This window comes from Crinia signifera, chromosome 8, assembly GCF_055691185.1.
Source record: "Crinia signifera chromosome 8, ASM5569118v1, whole genome shotgun sequence".
Lineage (NCBI taxonomy): Eukaryota > Metazoa > Chordata > Amphibia > Anura > Myobatrachidae > Crinia > Crinia signifera.
This window is the reverse complement of record NC_139224.1, coordinates 43,999,501-44,023,349: the sequence shown is the minus strand read 5'-3', so window position 1 is coordinate 44,023,349 and position 23,849 is coordinate 43,999,501. Positions and strand designations below refer to the sequence as shown.

The following is a 23,849-nucleotide window of genomic DNA, read 5'->3' as shown; positions in this document are numbered from 1 at the left end:
ATCCACCCCCACTATCAGTATAGGCGCCCACACACCAGTAACATGCACCTAAATGGCGGAGCCATGGGAGGATTGCGAAAATAAAATGAATAAGTAAATGACAAGTGCTGTAATCATTACAGTCACCTCCCTTAGTCTGCAAATGTTCTCAGGCTCCCTTTATCCTGCATTGGACATCAGACACTTGTGATAGTAAAACTAGGGACTATAAACTGGGCTTATTACAGTCCACAAAGAGCAGATGAGCTTTATCCCATAGCAACCAAATATTAGTAATGATAACTCTGAATAAGGCATAAACAATAATCTCAATACAAACCGCCCACATGAAGTTATACAACAACCAATTAGAAGACCTCTTTCATGTTTATCAGTCAGATTATGATTAATGAGACAGGCGTAATTAACTGCAGAAGAATGTAGCAATCATTTCATTTCTCTGGAACTAGAACAATTACTGGTAAAAGGTCCTTGTTTTATTGGAGCAGGTATAGCAAATGGGTCGACAGCCCAAAGGTAAGCACAGTTTAGTTTGACACAAGCAAAAGGTCGACCTGGGAAAATAGCGATACAGGAAAAGGTCGACATGAGTTTTAAAAAAAAAAATGTTTGTCTATGTCAGTGGTAGCCAACTCGAGAGCTACCAACAGTTCACATTTTTCAGCTCACCTCACAGGTACACTTGTTACTGACTAAGGGCGGGATGTATTAAAATCCATCGCTGCCCTTCGCCGCGATGCCAGCGCATATGTACTAACATATGCGGCTGGCATCACGGTTCGGTGACGGAGACCCCCGCGATACCTGTACTGTGGTGTGCGGGGGCTCCATCTCCCTGCCGCCTTCTTCCCTCATGCTGGGGACAGCTAAGCAGGCAGTCCCCGGCGCCTTCTCCTCCCCCTGCAGCCAGAAGAACGTCCTAGGGGGAGGAAGGGCTTACCTGGACTAAGGTAAGCCGGGGGGGGGGGGGGAGAAAGTCGGCAGGTTTGCGGCGGAGGCGTCGGGCGGCGAAAATAAGCCCATAGGCTTCTATACTATGCAGTATCGTGGCGGCGGGGTTTTAATACATATGAAAATGCTGTAAAACGGGGGCTTTACCGCATTTTCCCTTTAGTACATCCCGCCCGAACACATTATAAAAGATCGACAGGTGGAGCTAATTACTTCCCCTGTGATTCTGTGAGGAGTCCTGGAAAACATTAACTGTTGTTAGCTCTCGAGCACTGGAGTTGGCAACCCCAGGTCTATGTCAACATGGACACTGTATTGGTGTAAAGTGTCCCCTCGCTTGGCTCACTGCGCTCAACGTGCTTCAGGGTACGCCATTTTATTCTCCCTCTTTGCACACTGGGATGATAAAGTATGAACAAGTTGGTAAAACAAAAAAAAATCATGAAAAACTCAGGTCGACTTTTTCCGTAGCGACCTTTGACCTGCCGATCAATAGTGGTATTGACTGTCACCTAACATACGCATAGAAAATACCGGAGACAATAATGCTAACTATACTATAAAATAGTATATTTCAAATTTTTTTTTTTATATGGACCACCCTCTATGTGATGTACAGTAGTGAAAAGGTCAACAAATAATGGCGATAATGATCAACAGGCAACATGCTGACAATAGGGTTAGGCACTAGATGGAGATTAGTGTTAGGCACTAAAGAGGGTTATGGTTAAGGATAGAGGAGAAATACCCAAATGCCAGAGGGTTTGAGGTCTGATGGAGAAGTCACACATGAGTCTATGTACTAAGCCTTGGAGAGAGAAAAGTGTACGGAGATTAACTACCAGTCAATCATCTCCTAACTGTCGTATTACAGGCTGTGTTTGAAAAATAATTCTCTCTCAAGGCTTAGTAAATAGACCCGAATGTCACATGACTGCCAGGGCCAGGAATACGCCACTGTAGCTGTTAAAAGCAGGTAAGATGGGTACACCACGGACAATAATGTATGTTGACATTCTTTTGTGATGACTTTTCATGGTCATCAACATTCATCATATAGACCTCATAGCACACAGAACATAATGCAAAATAGTTGCCAGCTAAATAAAAACATTACAATGATCTACTGGCATCATTTTACCAACAAGCAGATTTCTTGAGATGCATCCTGTTTGGAACGTACCACAAGACACCTCTCATCTGGATAAGCCCTTCAAAACCTTGACCTGAAATCCCCCGAAACACATGCTCGGTGGAAACTTAATTGGAATTTACAACCAGTAACAACAAACACAAATAAATCAAAGCACATGTGTACTCCGTAACACTTCACATCTCTAAATCTGCCCAACAGTATTTACTACAACGAGTGTCCCCATAACTTCTCTTCATTTCTGTTTACACCAGGGAGAAGACTCAACAAATACTACTGTAGCCACAAACATGACTCAATGCATGGAAAGAGAGAAAGAAGGAAAGCTCCGTGTATATGATGAAAATGTTCATGGGGTACATTTTCGCTCGCATCCCCCTATAGGGCCGTCATTTGTACATTATGGAATTTTGTACAGTTTGGAGATCACTATCAATTAGGACTTTTATGACATATGGTTAGCACAGTACTATACAGAGTTTCTCATAGCTGGGAAGGGAGTCAAACAAGCTCAGTAAAGGGATGGAAGCAGTATGGGGACTGAGGACTTGGCCTCGGGAGCAGAGAAGGAGTCCACACAATACCTCATATACAACATAATACATGAATTGCTTCCATGAAGGTTTGGACCTTCGATTTCTGGGCTCGGTACAAACGTTTAAATATAGAAAACTCTTTTGTTCTTAGATTTGTTCTATTAGATTTCACCCATAATTTCCAGGAGGAGGAAAGACAGTACCCAGGTCTCTCTGGGGATCCGGGCCTGCCGAGTAGGTGCACCATCCGTGGGTAGAACGAACGGTGTAATGGTTAGCTTTACTGCCTCACAGTGCTGAGGTCATGGGTTCAATTCCCACCATGGCCCTAACTGTGCGGAGTTTGTATATTCTCCCTGTACTTGCGTGAGTTTCCTCAAGTTTTATCCCACAATCCAAAAAGCATAATGGTAGGTTTATTGGCTCCCAACAAAATGAACCTGTATGCGTTTACATGGGGTGGGGAAAACAGATTGTAAGCTCAACTAGTGCAGGGACTAATAATATATAAATAAACCATATCAATAAGGCAGTTGACGCCCCCAACCCCCACCCCACGGGTTCTCTACCTGATTAGGTGACATGGCACTGAAAGTAGGTGAATGGACAGGCTGTGGAAGTTGCAAGGCATGTGGTAAATGATAAACATAAAAGTGGAAACAATGACCATAAGTAAAGCCCAGAACACACCCCAAATACACTCAGATGTGCTAGGCCTTCAGCTAGGTGGCCAAGCCTAGATTAGTACATTACCCTCACACATGTTAGCTAGATTACTTTTGGAATCATAAAAAAGCAAATTGTTCATTGTACAGACCGCATTTATCATCCATACACAAAGCCAGACCAATATCAGCTGATGAGAAGTGCCCGGCTTTCAGCCTGTGGCTCATGACATCATGGGGGCCTCTGCTCGCAGCTTTGGGGGCTGGCTCAATTTATACTCTCTTGATAAAACATGAGGTCTTGTAATTTTTGGCAATGCTAAGGCCTTATAAAATAAAGAACATTTAGCTCTAGAAAAACACATGTTGACCACATCACTAGCTGTCTGTAACAATAGAAACTTTGATCACTTGATGACTAAGAGGATCTAAATGTAGCCAAATCTAAGTAGGAATGGACACTTTCCAAGGCAGAGAATTGCTGGTTACTATTAGGTAAATAGACTTAGAGTGGGGGTCCTTGGGGGTCCTCGAGGTGAGCTTGCACTGTGATTTATGTGGAAAACTGATGAAACTTTCACCTCAATTAGTAGTAACAACATTGGGGCTCAGTTTCACAATAGTAAAGAAATTACATTACAGAGGAAGAACAACATACAATGGATTACATAAACAGTTCTCAGACTGCAAATACTCAATAGGATATTATCTTCCAGAACTACTGGTTTCAGGGAGAAAGTCTTTAAAGAAGCCCAATGTAAATATGGCAACAGGAAGTTGTCAGCAGCCACCCAACTCAAACGTTTCTAGGTGGTACAATTAACGCTACTTAATAACCTCTCAATCAATCATACTTCAATCACCTCTTATTTCCTCCAGTGTTCAATACATTTAGTAAATGAATATCCTGAGATTCCTCAGCGGTACTAGCAGGCTGGGTGGCTTTGCAACATGTAATCAATACAGTGCAGCTGATTGGTCGGTCTATGGTAGAACTGCTCTGTATCAGTTCGTGGTGTTTTTCCCACATGGTCAGCCTCCCGACTTCTCAAAAGATAGAAAGTTTTTCTACTTGTGTGAATATAATCTTAACACTCATATTGCTAAAACTTTACAAAATGGTTAATATAATAGTTCTCAAACTGTGTGACTAGGCAGTCTGGGTGCCACGAGACTCTTGCAGAGAAGCCTCAGTTGGTGGTCCAGAAATGATGACCGGCGAAGGGGGAAACTGACGCTGGCATCCCAATGGAGGGGATCCTTACTAACCCCCTGCCCCCATTTCTAGCTTCCTACTTGCAGACCAAACCTAACCTTCCACCCCTCACAGCCTAACCCTCCCCGATAGTGCCTAACATTAGCCATCCTACCTCACCAGCTAAACCTTATCCCCTCTTTTATATCCCTAAACCTAACCCTCAATCTCCGCAGTCTATCCCTCAACTTCTGCCATTAGTCTCTACTATCCTGCGGCATCAGGGGTTAGAATGGAACCAAGATCCACCACCTGTAATGGTGAGGTGGAACAAGTAAGTGTATGGACAGGCTGTGAAAGTTGGGGGGGGGGGGGAAATCAGGTGGCAAAGGGGAAGCAGTTCCACCATCTCCCTATTACTACTTTAAGCCCAATGCGGCACTGACTCTACACAGAAAATATCCTGTTATTGAACAGCTGAGCCGACAGAGGGAGACTCCTCTGACTGAAAATGAAGTGTGTGGGGGCCCCAGGATGGCCACCCGGTGCCCCTCCCATTAATCTGGCATGCATGTAGCCCACAGATGTAAGGCATCTTTATTTTTACACTGCATATTAGATTAAACTTTGACTACACCCCACCCAAATCTAACTCTCTCTGCACATGCTATATCTGCCCCACCTGCAGCGCTGCATGGTATTGCACACTTGCTTGCTATTTTTTAACTTTATTTACAAACATGAAACCCACACAATATGTGCAAGCAGATTTCATAAGGTTTGTATGCAAAATACCATTAGATATCTAATACAACCAGCATATACAGTATAGAACTTTAACATGCCCATGTTAACATACAAATTCACATAAAAGGTTTCAAAAACCGCTCTGTACCACACAGTATGCAGGCAGGAAACAGGTATACAGCACATTGATTTTACACAATAAATTACAATATTAAGTACAGAGTGTGCTGACAATTTCCTTTCTATAAAAGAAATGCACTAAGTCTGCATTATTTTACAGGAAAACCATCTGGATATAATAATTACTCATATCAGCTGTTCATCTGCATAGATGGTATTATTTGCTTCAAGTTTAGTCAAATCTTTTGAGGCTTACATGAAATTGGATGAGGTCATTTTGTTACCTCACCAGTAATTAAGGCGGATTCATTGCTGGTTAACACTTGCAGATAACCAGAGACCCAAAGCAGTGTAGAACAATGGTTTTGCATGAGATAAAGTTTATGCACCCTGGGGGCATCATTCAGAAATGGAGGAAAATGGACGATGGTACCAGCACCGCTGCATATGTAGCACCTGCGCCATCCACCGCCAACCCCCATCCTGACCCCCTTAGTGCAGAGAGCGCGAAATATGCACAAGACCATAATTATGCAAATTGAAAAATGATTCTCAAATAAGCCGCAAGTTGCGTTTGCCTCCAACTCTGAGGGTGAATGGATCAATGCTTGGAGAGTGCTAAAAGTACCAATCAATCCGTTTCTGTCATTCTACAGGTGGTATATGGAAAGACAGAAGCGGATTGGGAGGTACTTTATCGTTCTACAAGGTAACTGGCAAGTTTCCTGCCAGTCTCTAATTACTACTCTCATCAACAGCAACATCCAACATTAGTCTTGTAGTTTCCAGAGTGCAGCGGCACACAGCTCGGGAACCACTGGATTAGTGTATTAGTAAAAAAGGAATAATGGCAGCATATTTTGACCACTGAATTCTCTCTGGAAGTCGCTCAAAATTATTATTTGATGTACAACCAGATTTGCAGCTGGACCTGGAGTCTTCATAGAAATGCTAAACATCTGCTGTTCCGGGGTGTGATCAAAAATCATTTATGCAAAATCTTCCTGATTTTCATTTAGAGCCTTATTCTTGTTGATTCGTTCGCTTACACATTCGCTCGCAGCCGAGCGAATGGACCGCACACGGGGAGCAAAGCCACATGCTCAAGCTATTACCCAAATACCCAAAAGTGAGCTTCCCATGTTTCTACCATGTAGTCAGTTAGTTAATTGATTAATGAGAGAAAGGTCTATGCTGCATGTGTCGCGTGCAGCTGAAAGTAATTTAGCTATTGTGCGTGTTGATTGTCCGAGCTATTGCGGGCCCGCTAAGGCAGCTGGGCTGCGAGGCGTAAGTGTTTTTTTCATGCACATGTTTCTCATGTGAAACGGTCTGAGTGCTCGGTGATTCAAGCGAGGCCACCGCCCAGCACTTGTTGCCATCACCCATGTATACGCCCCGGTTGCTGTCTATTTTTGATGCCGTGCCCTACGATACACCCACATTATGCCTACTGTGTCTGAGCGTACTCGTCACAGTATTTCTGTTCGTAGAGTCACGTCCGTGCACGGCTGATTGAACCTGCACATGCAAATGGTATGTATGCGCAGTAGGTTCAAAAAACGCGCTCCGAGCAAAGTTGTATCCGAGCAAGTCAATCAGAATAACCTCCGTATTCCGTTTTTTTGTTTGTTTGTTCTTTTATGCAACCATTTTTTGTAAACCCCAGTTATGGCCTTTGTATCGCTTGCATTCTATTTGTTTGTAAATTGAAATGATGGCGTGTTTTTACACATATTGACCTGTTATACGGTCTTCATTGGCATAGTCATCTTTGTATTCTTCCCACCATTACGCATAGACTTTGGCCAATTATTAGGTTTAGACCCTGTAAATATAATTTTATTATTGTTGTTCACAGCAATAAGATGTACATTGGAACAGCACTAAATTTTCAATTTACACATTTTCCACTGTTCTAGGCCCACACTAGTAAATGGTTAGTAAATTTTATTATTCAAATTTCAGCGATATCCTTCTAATCGCAAACCAGAGTTCCAGATCAGGCGCTGCACATCATCCTGCAGGAAAACGTAATCAAACTTCCTACATAAGATCTCCAGCTGGATAAGTGGTGCCTTGAAACGTATGAAGAAAACTTGGAATTATATTCCTTTCCTCCCAGAGTTACCCAGATTACTATAGGCACCAATTCAAATGTACAATATATGAGCAGGCAAAAGCCTTACCCTTCAGTGCCCAGGAGTTAAACCAGGGCAAATGGTGGTTTTGAATAAAGAGGGGGATAAAGGCACCAATAGACTATAAAAAAAAAAAAAATCGATCACCGTACCTACTTAGGCCTTTTTAAAAACGCAGAGTAACAGACTTTGAACTTCCGTTCTGTAGAAATCAATGACACAGGAATGTGTGATTGGATCTGTTTTGTTGAAAACAGCTGTGGACAGTCAAATTCACAGCTGTTTCTCAACAATCCATGGCCCTTGTCACAGACATGCCCCTTTACAACACTCGACAGGCGGAATATTGAATTCTGGCTGTCGAGTTGCAGACAAGCTGTCTGAAAACGGCCTCAGATAACGACAGTTGGGATGTTCTGACTGTCGGAATCACACATTGAATACCCCTAATGCAGCCCACACACGCGCCGATGCCGGCGGTGCGATGCTGTACGATGGGGTGCGCGCTCCCGCAGCACCTCATCGTACAGTACAAAAAGTATGTGCTGCACATACTTTTTGTACTAGCTTTTTCTAGCACAGCATCGCATCGCATGCACATCGTATGCACAAGGCATACGATGCGATGCTGTGTGTGCTAGTTAAGCCCACAACGCACACTGGAATCGGTGCGTGTGTGGGCTGCATAAGGCTGGATTCAGGATCACTGTGCTAAATAATTGCTTAAGAACTTGGTTCAGTGATCCAAAGGCTTTTGCTACCATGAAGACCATCGGCTTAGGCTTGGCCGGTGTAGTCATGTTCATCTGGCTCATTGCCTGTGTCAGGTATGGCAACTGCTACTTTTTATGTGGGCCATTATAACTGCAGAGACTGCTGCCACACTGCCCAGCCACAAGTCATCACCAAAGGCCGCTGCTGTCACACCCAACTAACATCTATAACAACAACAAAACCTCCAGAGGCCACAACAACTCTATGTGACTCACATAGTCAGTCCCAAGCCCGGATAAATGGGGAGGGATGGCTTCCATGGTGACAGAACGCAACCAATGAAAGCACAACTCTCGAAAACCACAGAAAAAAAACTAGCAAATACATCTGGGCCCTACCCAGTGGACTACCAACCTCAACAATTGCAAAACATTCATTTACCAATGAATTTTAATGATGATGAATAGGGCCTCCAAGTCTTCTGTACTGATATTTTTAAGGTGGTGTGGAGGAAACCATGCACAAACATGATAGGGTTGTCTACATCCATAGCTTTCCCTTTTTCAAACAGTAATAGATTAGATCAGTGGTTCCCAAACTGTGCGCCTAGGCTCCCTGGGGTGCTTTGGAGCACTTGCAGGGGTGCCTCAAGTTGGTGGTCCAGAATCAATTAAAGTTATTTATGGCCAATGAAATAGGCAAAATCAGTGCTTGTGGCTTCCAATTAAGAATATGTGGGTAAACAGAAGTGAATCATGTTACTCACCACATAAGTGGACCTAAGGAAAACATTTAAATCACAACTTTTTTTAAATATTTTTCCTCAAATTAGTAACCAACTTTTGGCCTAGGGGTGCAGTGAAAAATATTCTGATACTTTAGGGTGCCGTGATTCAAAAAGTTTGGGAACCACTGGATTAGATAGTACAATAGTGTTGTTGTTATTATTATAGTACTGTAGCTATAGAATACTAAAGTGATGTAAAACATGATTAGTTATATGTACCAAAACTACAATAATAGCAATCTACTTTTTTTTAAGTTGAAAGTAGATCAAGTTTGGAACCCAAGCATCTGGTTGTGAGGGAGAATCACATGTTTATAAACACATAATATAATTACATATACTCAAGTAATTAGTTTGTAGGCTATTCATTTGTGTTCAAACAATAATAATGTGTGCTCTTGTGTTTTGATTTAACTATAAAAAAAAAAAAATATATTATATATATATATATATATATATATATATATATATATATATATATATATATATATACACATACACACACACACGGTGCATTTTTGTTTTGATAATTAAAATAAAAGCGTCAAAACATTTCCCTCTCTCGCCATTCTGTGACGCAGACATTGTGTCTCCGGAACTGGGTAGTCGTTCGTCATATGGGCATGCTCCCGGGAAAGGCTAGAGATTCCCTTTCTACACTGTTAATATGGGTGTGAGAACAAATGGGTCACCTCCAAACATAAAAATGGAAGTTGTTTTTCAGAAGCGTAATGTTAAAAGGTTTCTGTCAGTGAAAGAAAGTACCACGCCCTGCAGCTCATGTTTATGAGAACAGCGTTTGGGTGAGATCATTCCTGGCACAGCCTACAGTCAATGATATATGTCAGAGAAAGGAGACTTGGAACGGTTCTTTAAACCATACAGGCGTCCATAAATGTTCCAAAACATGACTTTTTATGATCATATTACTGCTGGAAGTTTTCCGTGTCCAGCATACAATAGTACGTAGAGCTTCGGAGCTGCTTTTATTGGCATCGCCAAGGTTTACTGCCTGTACTGGTATGAAGAAAAACAAAAATAAATAATAAAGACTGATTGATAAACCCAATACAGGTGGAGCCTCCCATATCCAAAAAGCTGGGGACCAAATATATTTTGGATATCAGATTTTAAATAGCACAATTGCCCAAACTTGATCAGGAAAAAAAAATGTATGTATATCTTGGGTGAAAATTTAATAAGACAGGAGTTCTATTAAAAAAATGGGATGTTTCCCATAGCAACAAATGAGATTGTATTATCTTCTAAAATGTGCTAATTAAAAAAGTACATTCTGATTGGTTGCTGAGGGAACATTCCATCTTTTATAGAACTTCCATCTCCGTAAATGTACCCCTTTGAGAACACATAATGGTTCTTTCTTACACAACTAGAACAAATGACAGGAAGAATTAGTCAATAGATCAAATTTATTTATTTGGCGTTGAAGGGAATTATTAACAATGTTGGCTTGCAAACAGTACTTTTACATTCTATATGTTGTATTATTATTAATAATAATATTGTTAGACATATTGGAGACAATTGTGATACACACATTGCCCATGTATTGTATTATATTGTTTAAGTTTCACTTTTAATTTACTTTATTCATTTGTTTGTCTTTCTATTTTGCATAAGAAAAAGATTTTTGAGATTTATGTGTAAATTTCTGTATGTAGTATTGGGAACGATTTTGATATATTTCTCTGTAGGACATGAGCATGGTTTATATATGATATATGTGAGACAGGATGGACACCTTATCTGTTGATACTCCTTATTTGTTTGGAGAATTAAAATTCCAACGTATATGCTCGATCTTTAATAAAAAGACCCATAAACATGGTGCAAATTGACTATAAACACCCCCCCCCCCCCACCCCATGGCAGGTGTAAACTATGGCACACACCCATTTGGGAGGTGTGTCACAGCTTACAACTGCAATCCTAACTTAGGGGGTTATTCTAATTCACTCTTTCTGACAAAATCCTTCTTAGATGGACAAAACCATGTGCACTACAGGGGGGCAGATATAACTTGTGCAGAGAGAGTTAGATTTGGGTGGGATTTTACTTCAAAGTGAGATCTATATTGCAGTGTAAAAATAAAGCAGCCAGTATTTACCCTGCACAGAAACAAAATAACTCACCCAAATCTAATTCTCTTTGCACATTTTACATCTGCCCCCCTGCAGTGCACATGGTTTTGTCCATCTAAGAAGAATTTTGTCAGAAAGAGTGAACTAGAATAAGGCCCATGGTTCTGGGGCCCATGCTGTGCATCTGTGGGTAAAATGATCAACCAATGGTTGAGTCTTGCACGAGCGGCAGATCCAAGATGCTACAGCGACAACAGTTGGCTATAGTCATACAACCACTGTGGAGGTCACTTGAAAGATTTTTTTAAACAACTTTATATAAATCATCAATTCAAAATACATAGACAATGTATGTTCACTTTAACATTTTCATTTGAGCAAACTGGACTGTGAATGTAATACTAGAAGAAAAAAAAGGGTAACATTACGTTTTGGGATACATTTTATTTACTCATACACACACAAAATAGTACATTAGCAGCACACATACACATAGATCAGATGGATTGGAATGGTGGGTGATCAGGACCCATTAGTCATATATTTCTCATTCACCAACAGACCAACAATTCAGCCTTGCCATAGATTTATTGCAGATTTCTCACTGAAACTCAGCTGCTTTCGGTCTAGTCTTCCTCCCACCCACCCACTCAGACAGGTATCCATAGTAATCCTTGTTTGTGTTCATCAGACATCAAACCATACATAAATACATGGTTTCAGAGAAATGTCAAGCACCCAATAGCCATTAGTCAGACATATATGTACTATAGTGGAGCAAAGAGGACAAGAGGTGCCCTGACCACATAATGGTAATATATCCTCAGTGGCCTAAACCCCCATTCACCAATGCCGATAGGTACCCAAAGTCTAGGGCCAATGAGAGCAGCAGAAATCCTTCCCTGAAACATAAAGAAGTGCACACAGGGAGGGATGTATCAAGCTGCATATTCAGTGGTACAGTCAGAAAATTACCTCATAGATAGATACTAATCACCTACATAGGACTAGCATCGCAAAGAACAGCCCTCCCGATAAGGACTTCTGGGTTTCAGTCCCGGGACTCCTTCTGCACAAGTGTACATGAACAGGCTGCTGCGGGGTATGAAATGAATGAATTTTGAAAATGAGAGTCCTTTTGAAGTTCTAGAACAGCCAATACCAACCTTAGTCCTCAATGCTCACCAAGGCTGAAAAATACACATTTAAAGATATATCCACAGATCAATTGATCTGCACATATATCTCTAGGCCAGGGATGGAGAACCTTCGGCCCTCCAGCTGTTGTTTAACTACACATCCCAGCATGCCCTGCAACAGTTTTAACATGGCCAAATAACAAACTGTAGCAGGGCATGCTGGGATGTGTAGTTTAACAACAGCTGGAGTGCCAAAGGTCCCCCATCCCTGCTTTAGGCAGATCAGGAAGCGTGCCCTGCATACAGCTGCCCATCATTCATAACTAATGTCACAAATGGGCAGGTATATACACATGCACCCGCCCACTGGAGCGGTTTATCACCAACACCTGTGCAGAGGTAGTATCGGCAGTCTGCGAATTGCCAGGACAGAGTACGATACACCGATTTATCTTTCGATGATTTGGACATCAGTTGTGTTGCACAGCTGACAATACTCCTGTGAATGTCGTTCACAGACTTATTGCTTGTACACACTTGCATACGGACCAGTGATATCTCCGCCAGTACCTTACGCACCAGTCCAGGTTTATGTGATATCCATGTTTTAGCACAAGCGACTTTTATTATATAAAAGCGAAGGTACTTGTTTAGTTATTGAAGTACTTGTTTAGTTTCACGGCGGCCGATAGATCGGATGTGATATCGGCTGATATATCGTCTGATCCGATGCGATTTTTTACATGTTCATAACCCCAGTATCCACTACACATGGAGTTGATTTTATATAGTGTGGCGAGCGCAGTAATCCGCATCCGCTTGCCACGCTTCGGGCTCGGTGGCTCGCCACACTATATGATATCAACGCCATGTGTAGTGGATAGTGGGGTTATGAACAGGTAAAAAACCGCATCGGATTGCCCGATATCGCATCCGATATATTGGCCGCCGTGAAACTAAACAAGTACCATGTAGATAATAGGCAGTGCTAAGGTCATTACTTTAATGCTCAGTCAGAAAACAGGTATTATGAGGAATAATACACTCAGTAATATAAGCTATAAATGCTACAAGTCACCTCAGATTTCCATGATCGATATAAAACATGAACAGTGCATAGTCATACTTCAACATGTGATGAAATCTCTGTGACAGCCTCTGCTGATTGGCTAATATTTGGAAACATGACTAGCTGTAGAGAGAGCATTATGCAAGCTCAGATACAGTACAGTCTTTTTTACTGCAACTCCAACCTACAGGGGGTGCCGGACAACTCACCAACAGTCGGGATTCCGACAGTCATTACCCCGACGTCGGAATCCCGACTGCTCCCTCGTGGGGGTGTCGTCCCCCATAGAGGGAGAATAAAATAGGTGGCGAGCGCAGCGAGCCACTGTGCCCACAGTGGGCCCACAAGGGGCTTCATTACGGCCCCTCCCCCCCGCAGTGCAGTCGGGATTCCGACGTCGGAATCCTGACTGTCGGAATCCCGACTGTCGTGTGTTATACCACACCCCCTACAGGTGCATACCACCCAACATGATCCTCTCCAGGAGTCCAGAAACAGAGTGTCCCTCCTGGAGAGGGTCATGTTGGGAGCTATGTAGGTCATACTTGCCTACCTGACCCTCTCCATGAGGGAGAAAATGCTCTGTTCCTAGACTTCCCTGGTCATGTAGGCAAGATGATGTAGGTGCATCCCAAAACATGTACCTCCTAACATGACCCTTTCCAGGAGGGACACAATGCTCTGTTCCTGGACTTCACTCTTAATTAATGATTGCCATCACTTGCATTGAAACAGATTTCTTATCACTTCAACACAGGTGGAACCATAAGTGATTTAGGGGTGAATTTATGAAGCTTGGAGAAGTGTTATCTATCCCCATAAAGAACATTGGCCCTTATTCTAATTAACTCCTAGAGGCAAATTCCTTCTTAGATGGACAAAACCATGTGCACTGCAGGTGGGGCAGATGTAACACGTGCAGAGAGAATTAGATTTTGGTGAGTTATTTTTTCCTGTGCAGGGTAAATACTGACTGCTTTATTTCTACACGGCAATATAGATCTCACTTTGAAGAAAAACCCCACCCAAATGTAACTCTCTCTGCATATGTTACATCTGTCCCACCTGCAGTGCACATTGTTTTGTCCATCTGAGAAGGAATTTGCCTCTAAGAGTGAACTAGAATAAGGGCCATTATGAGCAAGGTGATAATGGTTCAGCCAATCAGCTCTTACCTGTCAATTTACATATTGTAGCTGATTGGCTGAACCATTATCACCTTGCTCATAACGTTCTTTATGGGGATAGATAACACTTCTCCAAGCTTCATAAATTCACCCCTCAATGAGCCATTCACAGTTTCACTGTACCGGCCATTTAGAGGGAAGTCCAGGAACAGAGCATTGGTCATGTTGGGAGGTATGCCAAAATCCTGGCCTGTCCACTACACTGAAGGCCTGTCTATTAAAGCCCTGATCTAGAAGAGCCTACTTATAGGCACATAAAGACCTGTACTTTTTCCAAACTATAACTCAAGAGATAAATACTTAAGGTTTCTTAAAGGAACATGATGGGAGTAATTAGCTTCCAATGAGAGATACGCAACATGAAATATTTTCTTGCATTCATTGACTACTATAGGGGCAGCATTTAAAGCAGATTCATCTGCTCACACTTGAAATTATGCTGCCTGCACTTCTCATTAGCAAAGGATTGTGGACATTTAACCCGTTGAGTGCCAAGGAAATTTGACAAAATAGGTGTGAACATTGTCAAGCAGACATTGTTATTCATCAATATGACCTGTAATGTATACCATATACAGTATAGGAAATATAATTTTTTTATTTTTTACACATTTTTTTTTTATAATTTATATAACAAATGTGAGCAACGCTGGCATTTTTTCTGAACATCTATCACAGAGATGTTGGCACTCAAAGGGTTAAACATATGGCAGACAATTTCCTTATGCATCAAAACAAGTGAAAATAATGAGAACAGAATTGTGAATGCATACAAATACACGGACATTCATATCGGGTCATACATTCAGCCATCATGGCCTGCTCAGCTAGAGTAACCTGTCATCTCACCGCCCACGTGAAGTCCAGCCCGTGATACAAGGGAGCTTATATGAGCTCACCGCAATGTCTGTTATTAGCATTTCCAACCTCAAATTACTTCATACATGCTAAACTTGCATTCAAATAGTGCTTTACTGTAGAACTGGTACATTAAATTCTCCCTGTCTTGTGGAACCAGAAGTGTGAAATGGAAACATCTCCGCTAGAAGTGACATCTGTGCTGTAGAACAGATGCTACCGTTTTGGTAACGGAATCCAATCACATGTGCAATCACAAGCAATGACAAAAGGAGTATATAATGACCAATCACTGGATTTGACAATGTACCCATCAGGTCTGTATGACTTAGGGCGGGATGTATTAAAATACATCGCCGCCCTTCCGCCGCGATGCCAGCGCATATGTACTATCATATGCGGCTGGCATCGCGATGCGGTGGTGACGGAGCCCCCCTGCGATACCTGTACTCTGGTGTGCGGGGGGTCTCCATCACCTCCCTGCCGCCTGGCTCTCCCCTCACGCCGGGGACAGCTAAGCAGGCTGTCCCCGGCGCCTCCTCCTCCCCCCTGCAACCGGAAGGATGTCTGGCTGCTTCACTAGGGGGAGGTCAGTGAGGCGGCGGCGGGCGGCGAAAAGAAGCCCATAGGCTTCTATAGGGTATCGCCACCCAAAGGTGGCGATACCCTTCAATGTGGTATCGTTTTTGATACATTGGAAAATGTGGTAAAACCGGTGTTTTACCGCATTTTCAGTTTGATACATCTCGCCCTTAATCCCTTCAGTTGTGTTTTTTTTTTAGGGAGCGCTCCCCATTGGGCGATTTTTTTCTCGGGGGAGCACTCCCTGAAAAAAACCCAAAACACTGCGTTTCCTGAGTCCAGACAGCGCCGCTGAGCACTCTATAAGCTGCTGCCTGGCCCTGCCCCTGGCAACCTGGTTGTGTGCAGTGTGACATTCGTAAGATCGGCTCAAAAAACAATGAAAAACCCCATGTGGACCTTTTGACTGTCTACCTAGACCATGTCGACCTAATGCTTGTGTCAACTTAATGACCTGTCAACCTTGTCCCATGTTGACCTAGACCCCTGTCGACCTTGCAGTATGTCGACCATCTTTAGGTCAACCAACCGACCGTATCCCGTGTCAACAGTGATATTAGCTGGGAAAAAAAGATTCCAGAGACACATCTTTAAAATGCCAACTTGTGGCTGGAAGTAATGGACACCTGTCAATTGTAGGAGTCACATAACAGTTATAGTAATAGGTGTACTGTCATTAGCTTGTATACAATTCAGTCTGGAGCCTTATGATAAACAGGAGATAATGATTTTATTGCCAGAGTCTCCAATGTCAGTATATGATTTTACATGCTAACAGGCACTGAATGCAAGTGCTGAAGGATGGAGCCAAATCTGTGCCGAGTCTGTGAAACAAGAATGTACTGTGCAAACACAGGAACACGTCAGCTTGTATCAGCTGTGACCCCAAGTACAGTACCTGAGTGGAACATAGGATGCATACTACAATACTGGTCTTATAACAAGGCTTCTCCTGCCACCCAAACCAGGATCATTAAGTGAATGCTGCCTGGTGGTGGATCAGACTATCTGTGCAGGAGCCAGGGGGAATCTAATAAACCCAGGAATAGAAAACTTGCACTTCTGACAGTTGATGCGATAAGCGTTAATGATCCCCTTTCACATCGCATAGCTGGGTCAGACCCAGGACCGGAGCTCTCACATTTAACCCAACTCACCCACTATACAGAGGGCAACCGGGTTTAACCGAGACTGGAAGGTCTCACGCACAGGGAACTCCACTCTTGTTCTTACCCTGCATTTTAGTTATCCACAGTGCATTCACACAGTGGCCTTTATTCAGATCTGATCGCAGTACAAATTTGTTTGGAAAATGGGCTAAACCATGTGCACTGCAGGTGGGGCAGATGTAACATGTGCAGAGAGAGTAACATTTGTGCGAATTATTTTGTTTCTGTGCAGGGTAAATACTGGCTGCATTATTTTTACACTGCAATTTAGATTTCAGTTTCAACACACCCCAACCCCACCCAACTTTAACTCTCTTTCTCTGCACATGTTACATCTGCCCCACCTGCAGTGCACATGGTTTTGCTGATTTCCAAACAAATTTGTACTGCATCCAGATCTGAATAAGGGCCAGTGAGTGACCCTAAACCTCTCTCTCTCTTTGGGCCAGATGTATCAAGCTTCAAAAAGTGATAAAATGGAGAGTGATAAACAGCCAGCCAATCAGCTCCTGCCTGCCATTTTTCAAACCCAGCCTGTACCATGGCAGGTAGGAGCTGATTGGCTGGCTGCTTATAACTGTCCATTTTATCACTTTTTGAATCTTGATACATCTGACCCTCTGAACCTTCCTAAAGCACTGCGTTATGAATATTAATGGCCACTTAAGTATTTGATACTGTTATATTTGTAAGTATTTGATACACATGTAGCGATTTAGGGGCATTTAGCCTATTTACCAGGTAGGTGGGTAGGAGCTCTATAAATAAAAGATAAGTGGAGGAGGTAACAAAAATAAATAAATAAATAAATCAACGACATAGGGGTGTAACTGTAAAACTATTTGGTAGCATGCAGTGAGCATTTGTGAATACTTTCCAAAGCATTCAAAGACATTGGACATTCTAAATTCAAAGCACACAGTTATTACAGGTCAATCTCCTCTACAGGACATGCTTTTTGACACTTAAGGTCCCATACACACTGGGCGACTTTGCCCAGCGTGTATGGAAAGCAATGATAGCGTTCATCACTGCGGAAAAAGCCACTCAGTGCATACACACTGAGCGGCTTTCCCCCTGCCCGGCGCCGACGGAGGGGGGGGGATGGCGTTGCATAGCGGAGCGCTATGCAAAGCCGTCCTGAAAGCCGCTCATCTGCTGGTGTAAGCCGGGCCATACACACTGGGCAGCTTTGAGCTGAATGCTGCTCAAACCTGCTGTTTTAAGCGACTTTCAGATCTAAGTCGCCCAGTGTGTATGGGCCTTAAGGGTGAAATTTAATAGGATGAGAGATTCAGAAAGTGGTAAGAAAGTGCCAATCATTTACACGGCAAAATCAAACTGCAGTGTAAATGATTGCCGCTTTAAAAAACCTGGAGATTTCTTACCACTTTCTGAATCTCTCATCCTAAATTTCACCCTAAAGGTCCATACACTCTTGTCGAATTTGTTTAGCATTAGGGTGGCCAATCCCGGGATCAGCGGGATCCCAGGATTTGGTCTTAAAAAGTCTGCGATTTCAATCCCGGGATTGGTGTATCCAATCCCGGGATTAGACTGCGCATGCACAGTCTAATGCCGGGCAGCGTCTGAACACTCGCTCAGACTCTGCCCGGCTGTTCCCGAATCCTGACCCCTGCGCGCAGCCTGCGAAGCGTGACAGTAGAGGTCACGCTGCGCAGGCCACACTGCCCACTCTGATGCAGCCTTCTCCTGTGCCGCCCCTTCCACTCTCCTCCGCACGCCCGCCCGCCTCTTCGTTCTCCGGCTGCTGCGCATTCTGTTAAGAAGGAGGTGCACGAGCCTGGAGGCACCTCAGAATCCACTCCCAGCCGGCCACCTGCTAAGTAAATGTGTGGGTCGGCCGGTGTGGGGGTGGTATATGAGACACGGGTGACACCTAGGGATGAGCATTTTTCAATCTCGGATCCCTACTCAGCATGTACTGTATGGACAATGATAATGGGGAAAAAAAATGCTGGGCTGAAAACTGATGTGCATACACACTAAGCTATTTTTGCCCTTCTGATAAATTTTCCCGGGGGTGGGCGACTTTCCATAGCACAATGCTATGGACAGCCATCCACTCGTCACTCATCTGTTGACAATACCAGCAAATGAGTGGTGGTGGCCGGCAGTGACGCAGGAGCGCGCTCACCGCTGGCCCCTACACACTGATTGGCCTTTGAGCTGAAAGCAGCTGAACCGTCAAAGCTGAATTGGTTTCAGCTCAATATCACCAAGTTAAATTTAAATGATAGACCTAAATTTCAGAAATATAATCTTTACTTAATGTGTAAGGTTTTGCAGTTTAATCAGATCTAGTGCAAACGTTTATACTGGAACAACAAAGGGCATACCTTACAAACCTACCTGCACCAACAACATCATAAGGTAGACAAAGACTAGGCTATAGACTAGTGGTGTTAAACTCATGACCCTCCAGCTGTTGTGGAACTATACATCCCAGCATGCCCTGCCACAGATTTTATATAAAGGATTGCTAGAACTATGGCAGGGCATGTTGGGACGTGTAGTTCCACAACAGCTGGAGGGCCATGAGTTTGACACCACTGCTATAGATCCTTGATGGCTAACCTTGACACTCCAGCTGTTGTTGAACTACACATCCCAGCATGCTTCTGCATCAGATTTAGCATGGCCAAACATTAAAAGCGAAGCAGAGCATGCAGGGATGTGTAGTTCAACAACAGCTGCAGTGTCAAGGTTAGCCATCACGGCTATAGAAAGATAGATAGATATATAGTATATAATGTGTCTCATATACAGCAATACAGGGCCAGATTCTCTAAGCTTCAAAAGTGATAAAATGGAGAGTGATAAACAGTCAGCCAATCAGCTTCTACCTGCCATGTCACAGACTGTGTTTGAAACATGTCAGGCAGGAGCTGATTGGCTGCCTGTTTATCACTCTCCATTTTATCACTTTTGAAGCTTAGAGAATCTGGCCCATATACCCTTTTGGCAGTTCAAGGCTGAAGCCCAGCTAACAGCATGAATCTCTATGATTCCGCCTCACCTGCTCCATTTGTTATGCTGTGTACCTGTAGTTTGAACAGGCCCCACCCTTCCTCACCTGCAGCCTGCACCAGTGGCTGCAAACGCCTAACACACAAAAGACAGAAGGATCCAGACAAAAGGTTTATAATCGTTCTTCAAGTTCTCACAGCAGTGACAGAATGTGAGTGTGAAACAGACAGGGTCTAGGTATAATAGACAGACCGCAGGTGTGAACGGGACGCCTGATACTTGGCACGTCCCTGTCATGTCGCTTTATGACCTACCTGAACATAAAAGCACTAGCAAATACAGATCCAGAACAACATCTAAAAGTAAAAAGCAGCGTAATAAACTTAAAATGAATAACTTCTGGAAACAGGTGACCAAAAACGATCCAATATATGCAGACGGTATAATACAACAGCAACTCGCTTTCTTTTTTCTTGCACTTTGCCACCGCAAGGGTTAGGTTACCTCCCTGTCACAGACACGAAAAGTGCACAGATCTCTCATTACCTGGTGATTTCACCCACTGAGAACAAAATTAACCCTTTCAGGAGCAGCCCCTGCCCAGAGGACAGGCAACGCAGGAATGAATGAACTATTGTCCAGTGTAGCTCAGCACAGACAGTAATGTCAGGGTTACAGCAGGTAATGACCCATGCAGCACACATACATGATTAGCAATGCCAATTTAATGAGGTTCCAGGCTGCAGGGGGTGTATCGGGGATCATGCTCACCTATGGACACCAGCTTGATGTTCTCTTTCTCCAGGAACTCCAGGGCCACGGAGACGTTCTCCAATTGCATCTGGCTAAAGGTGGGTCTCTGGTGGTACTTTCTGTACATCCTCTTCTGGCTCAGCACCTCCAGCAGTGCAATCAGCCGAAGCCCATCGCTCAGGTCGGTCTGCAGGTTGCCTATCCTCTTGTTCACACACTTCAGGTGCTCATTGCACCAGCGGGTAAAGGTGTTCTGCTGGATCTTCTTCCAGGGGGCATCCTCAGCCAGGTCCTTCTCAGTCACCGGCATGGTGCACGTTACTCTGGGCAGGAGATGGTGGGGAGAGCTGCTGTTCCTCTGCTGGGTCTATAGTAGCTGAATGCTGCTGCTGTCTCCTGGCTCAGCTTCCTCTGCACATGTGCAGGGCTACTCCTCCTCCCAGAGTTCTCCCACTTCTGCTGCCCATTGCTGGGCCAGCTATGCCACCTGCTGGTGCTTTGGGGTTAGAGTTTCCAATAGTCCCAGCATTACCACAGGAGTCTCGCTCACCATTCCCCCAGCCCTTGCTCCTGTAGTGTAATAAATGGCCTCTTACATAGTTGCTAATTGTCCCTCATTTCCAGGGATTGTCCCTGGTGTTACTCCCTGTCCCTATTTTTACCATTTGACCAACTGCCTAGAACTTACTTTACTTTTCCTGAATGTGAGAGCTCATGATCTGTCCTTATCCTATGTCCTTTATAACTTAAAGGACGGTGTAGTGGTTAGCATTACTGCCTCACAGCGCTGAGGTCATGGGTTTGATTCCCACCATGGCTCTAACTGTGTGGAGTTTGTATAGTCTCCCCGTACTTGCGTGGGTTTCCTCCGGATACTCCAGTGTACTCCCACAATCCAAAAATATACTTATAGGTTAAGTGGCTCCCAACAAAATTAACCCTAGAATGTCTGTATACATGTGGTAGGGAATGTAGACTGTAAGCTCCACTGAGGGGATATGGGTCGTTGGACGGACAGCAACTAGGTCGACATGGGGTTTTTCAATTTTTTTCCGAATTTCGACACAGTTGACACTGAAACTGCAGCACCACGTCACTCGCATGGCTCGCTGTGCTTTGTTATGCTCGGCACACTATTTTAGTCTCCCACCATGCCCTAGTGAATGGTAGGGCATGAAATACCCCATGTCGACATTTTGACTGTCGACATATTGCTTGTGTAGACCTAATGACCTTTCGACCTAACTCATGCCGACCTTATGTCATGTCAACCTTGATGCATGTTGACCTACTGATGTTGACCTAATGCTTGTAGACCTAGTGACCGTATCCCCCACTGGGGCAGGGACTGATGTGAATGTTCAAATATTCTCTGTAAAGCGCTGCAGAATATGTATGCGCTATATAAGAACCAATACATTAACCCCTTCCTGACACAGCATGTTTTTGCCTTCCTGACAGAGCCCTTTTTTTCAAATCTGACATGTATCACTTAAGTGGGGATAACTTTTTTTTGCTTTTACTTATCCCAGTGATTTTGAGATTGTTTTTTCGTGACACATTGTACTTCAAGTTAGTGGTAAATTTTCGTCGATACAGTCTGTGTTTTTTTGTGAAAAATACCAAAATGTCGGAAAAAAATGGAAAATTTAGCAATTTGCAAAATGTTAAATTTTCTGCTTGTGAGACAAATAATCATACCACTCAAAATAGTTAATAACTAACATAGACCATATGTATAGTTTATGTTTCCATCATTATTTCAACTTCCTTTTAATTTTTTTGGACACTAGGAGGCTTACAATATGAATAGCAAATTTTCAAATTTTCAAGAAAATTTCAAACACTGATTTTTTTAGGGACCAGTTCAGTTCTGATGTGACTTTGAGGGACTTGTATGTGAGACACCCCCATAAATGATGCCATTTCAAAAACTGCACCCCTTACAGTATTCAAAACAGCATTTTGGAAGTTTGTTAACCCTTTAGGTGTTTCACAGGAATTAAAACAAAGTGTAGGTGAAATTTCAAAATTTCATTTTTTTTGCAGATTTGCAATTTTAATACATTTTTCTAAGGAACACAGTACATTTTACTAGAGAAATGTGACTAAAAATTGATTCCCCCAATTCTTTTGTTTTCATAAATATCCTATATGTGGCCCTAGTGTGCACGTTGACCAAACCACAGGCTTCATAATAGAAGGAGCACCTACTTGATTTTGGAGCCTCCTTTTTATGAGATTATTTTTTAGGCACCATGTAGGTTTCTAGGCACCATAAGATGCTAAAAGTTAGGAACCCCCCCACAAGTGACCCCATTTTGCAAACTACACCCCTCAGGGAATTCATCTAGGGGTATAGTGTACATTTCAAACCCCCAGGGGTTTCACCAATTGTGGTACAACTGGGCAGTGAAAATGAAAAATTAATTTTTTTACACAAAAATGCAGTTCTGGCTCCAAATTTGTCATTTTCACAAGGAATGAAGGAGACAAAGCACCCCAAAATCTGTGCCCCAATTTCTCCCGAGTATGGCAATTCCTCATATGTGACCAAAAAATACCAGTTGGGTGCATGGCAGGACTCAGAAGGGAAGGAGTGATTTTTGGATTTTGCAGCTCAGATTCTGGTGGAATGTTGGTGGGTGCTATGTCGCATTAGCAAGACCCCCGAAGCACCAATACAGTGGAACCCCCCCACAAGTGACCCCATTTTGCAAACTACACCCCGCAGGGAATTCATCTAGGGGTATAGTGCACATTTCAAACCCCCAGGGGTTTCACCAATTTTGATACAACTGGGCTGTGCAACTGAAAAATTACATTTTTTACACAAAATTGCAGTTCTGGCTCAAAATTTTTCATTTTCACAAGGAATGAAGGAGACAAAGCACCCCAAAATCTGTGCCCCAATTTCTCCCGAGTATGGCAATGCCTCACATGTGACCAAAAAATACCAGTTGGGTGCATGGCAGGACTCAGAAGGGAAG

General features: G+C 43.2%; 1 protein-coding gene across 4 annotated transcripts in view; it reads right to left on the bottom strand.

Moving 5' to 3' along the window:
• Positions 1 to 21,301, bottom strand: part of FLNB (filamin B) — a 223,960-nt gene extending 202,659 nt beyond the window's left edge. Inside the window, exon 1 of one of the 4 annotated variants that reach the window (XM_083156251.1) lies at positions 20,878 to 21,301. In XM_083156251.1, the coding sequence (XP_083012377.1) occupies positions 20,878 to 21,169 (292 nt within the window). In that variant the 5' untranslated portion in view covers positions 21,170 to 21,301. The remainder of the gene's footprint in view (positions 1 to 20,877) is intronic. The other 3 variants (XM_083156253.1, XM_083156252.1, XM_083156254.1) reach the window with 3 other exon arrangements.
• Positions 21,302 to 23,849: the final 2,548 nt, after the last annotated feature.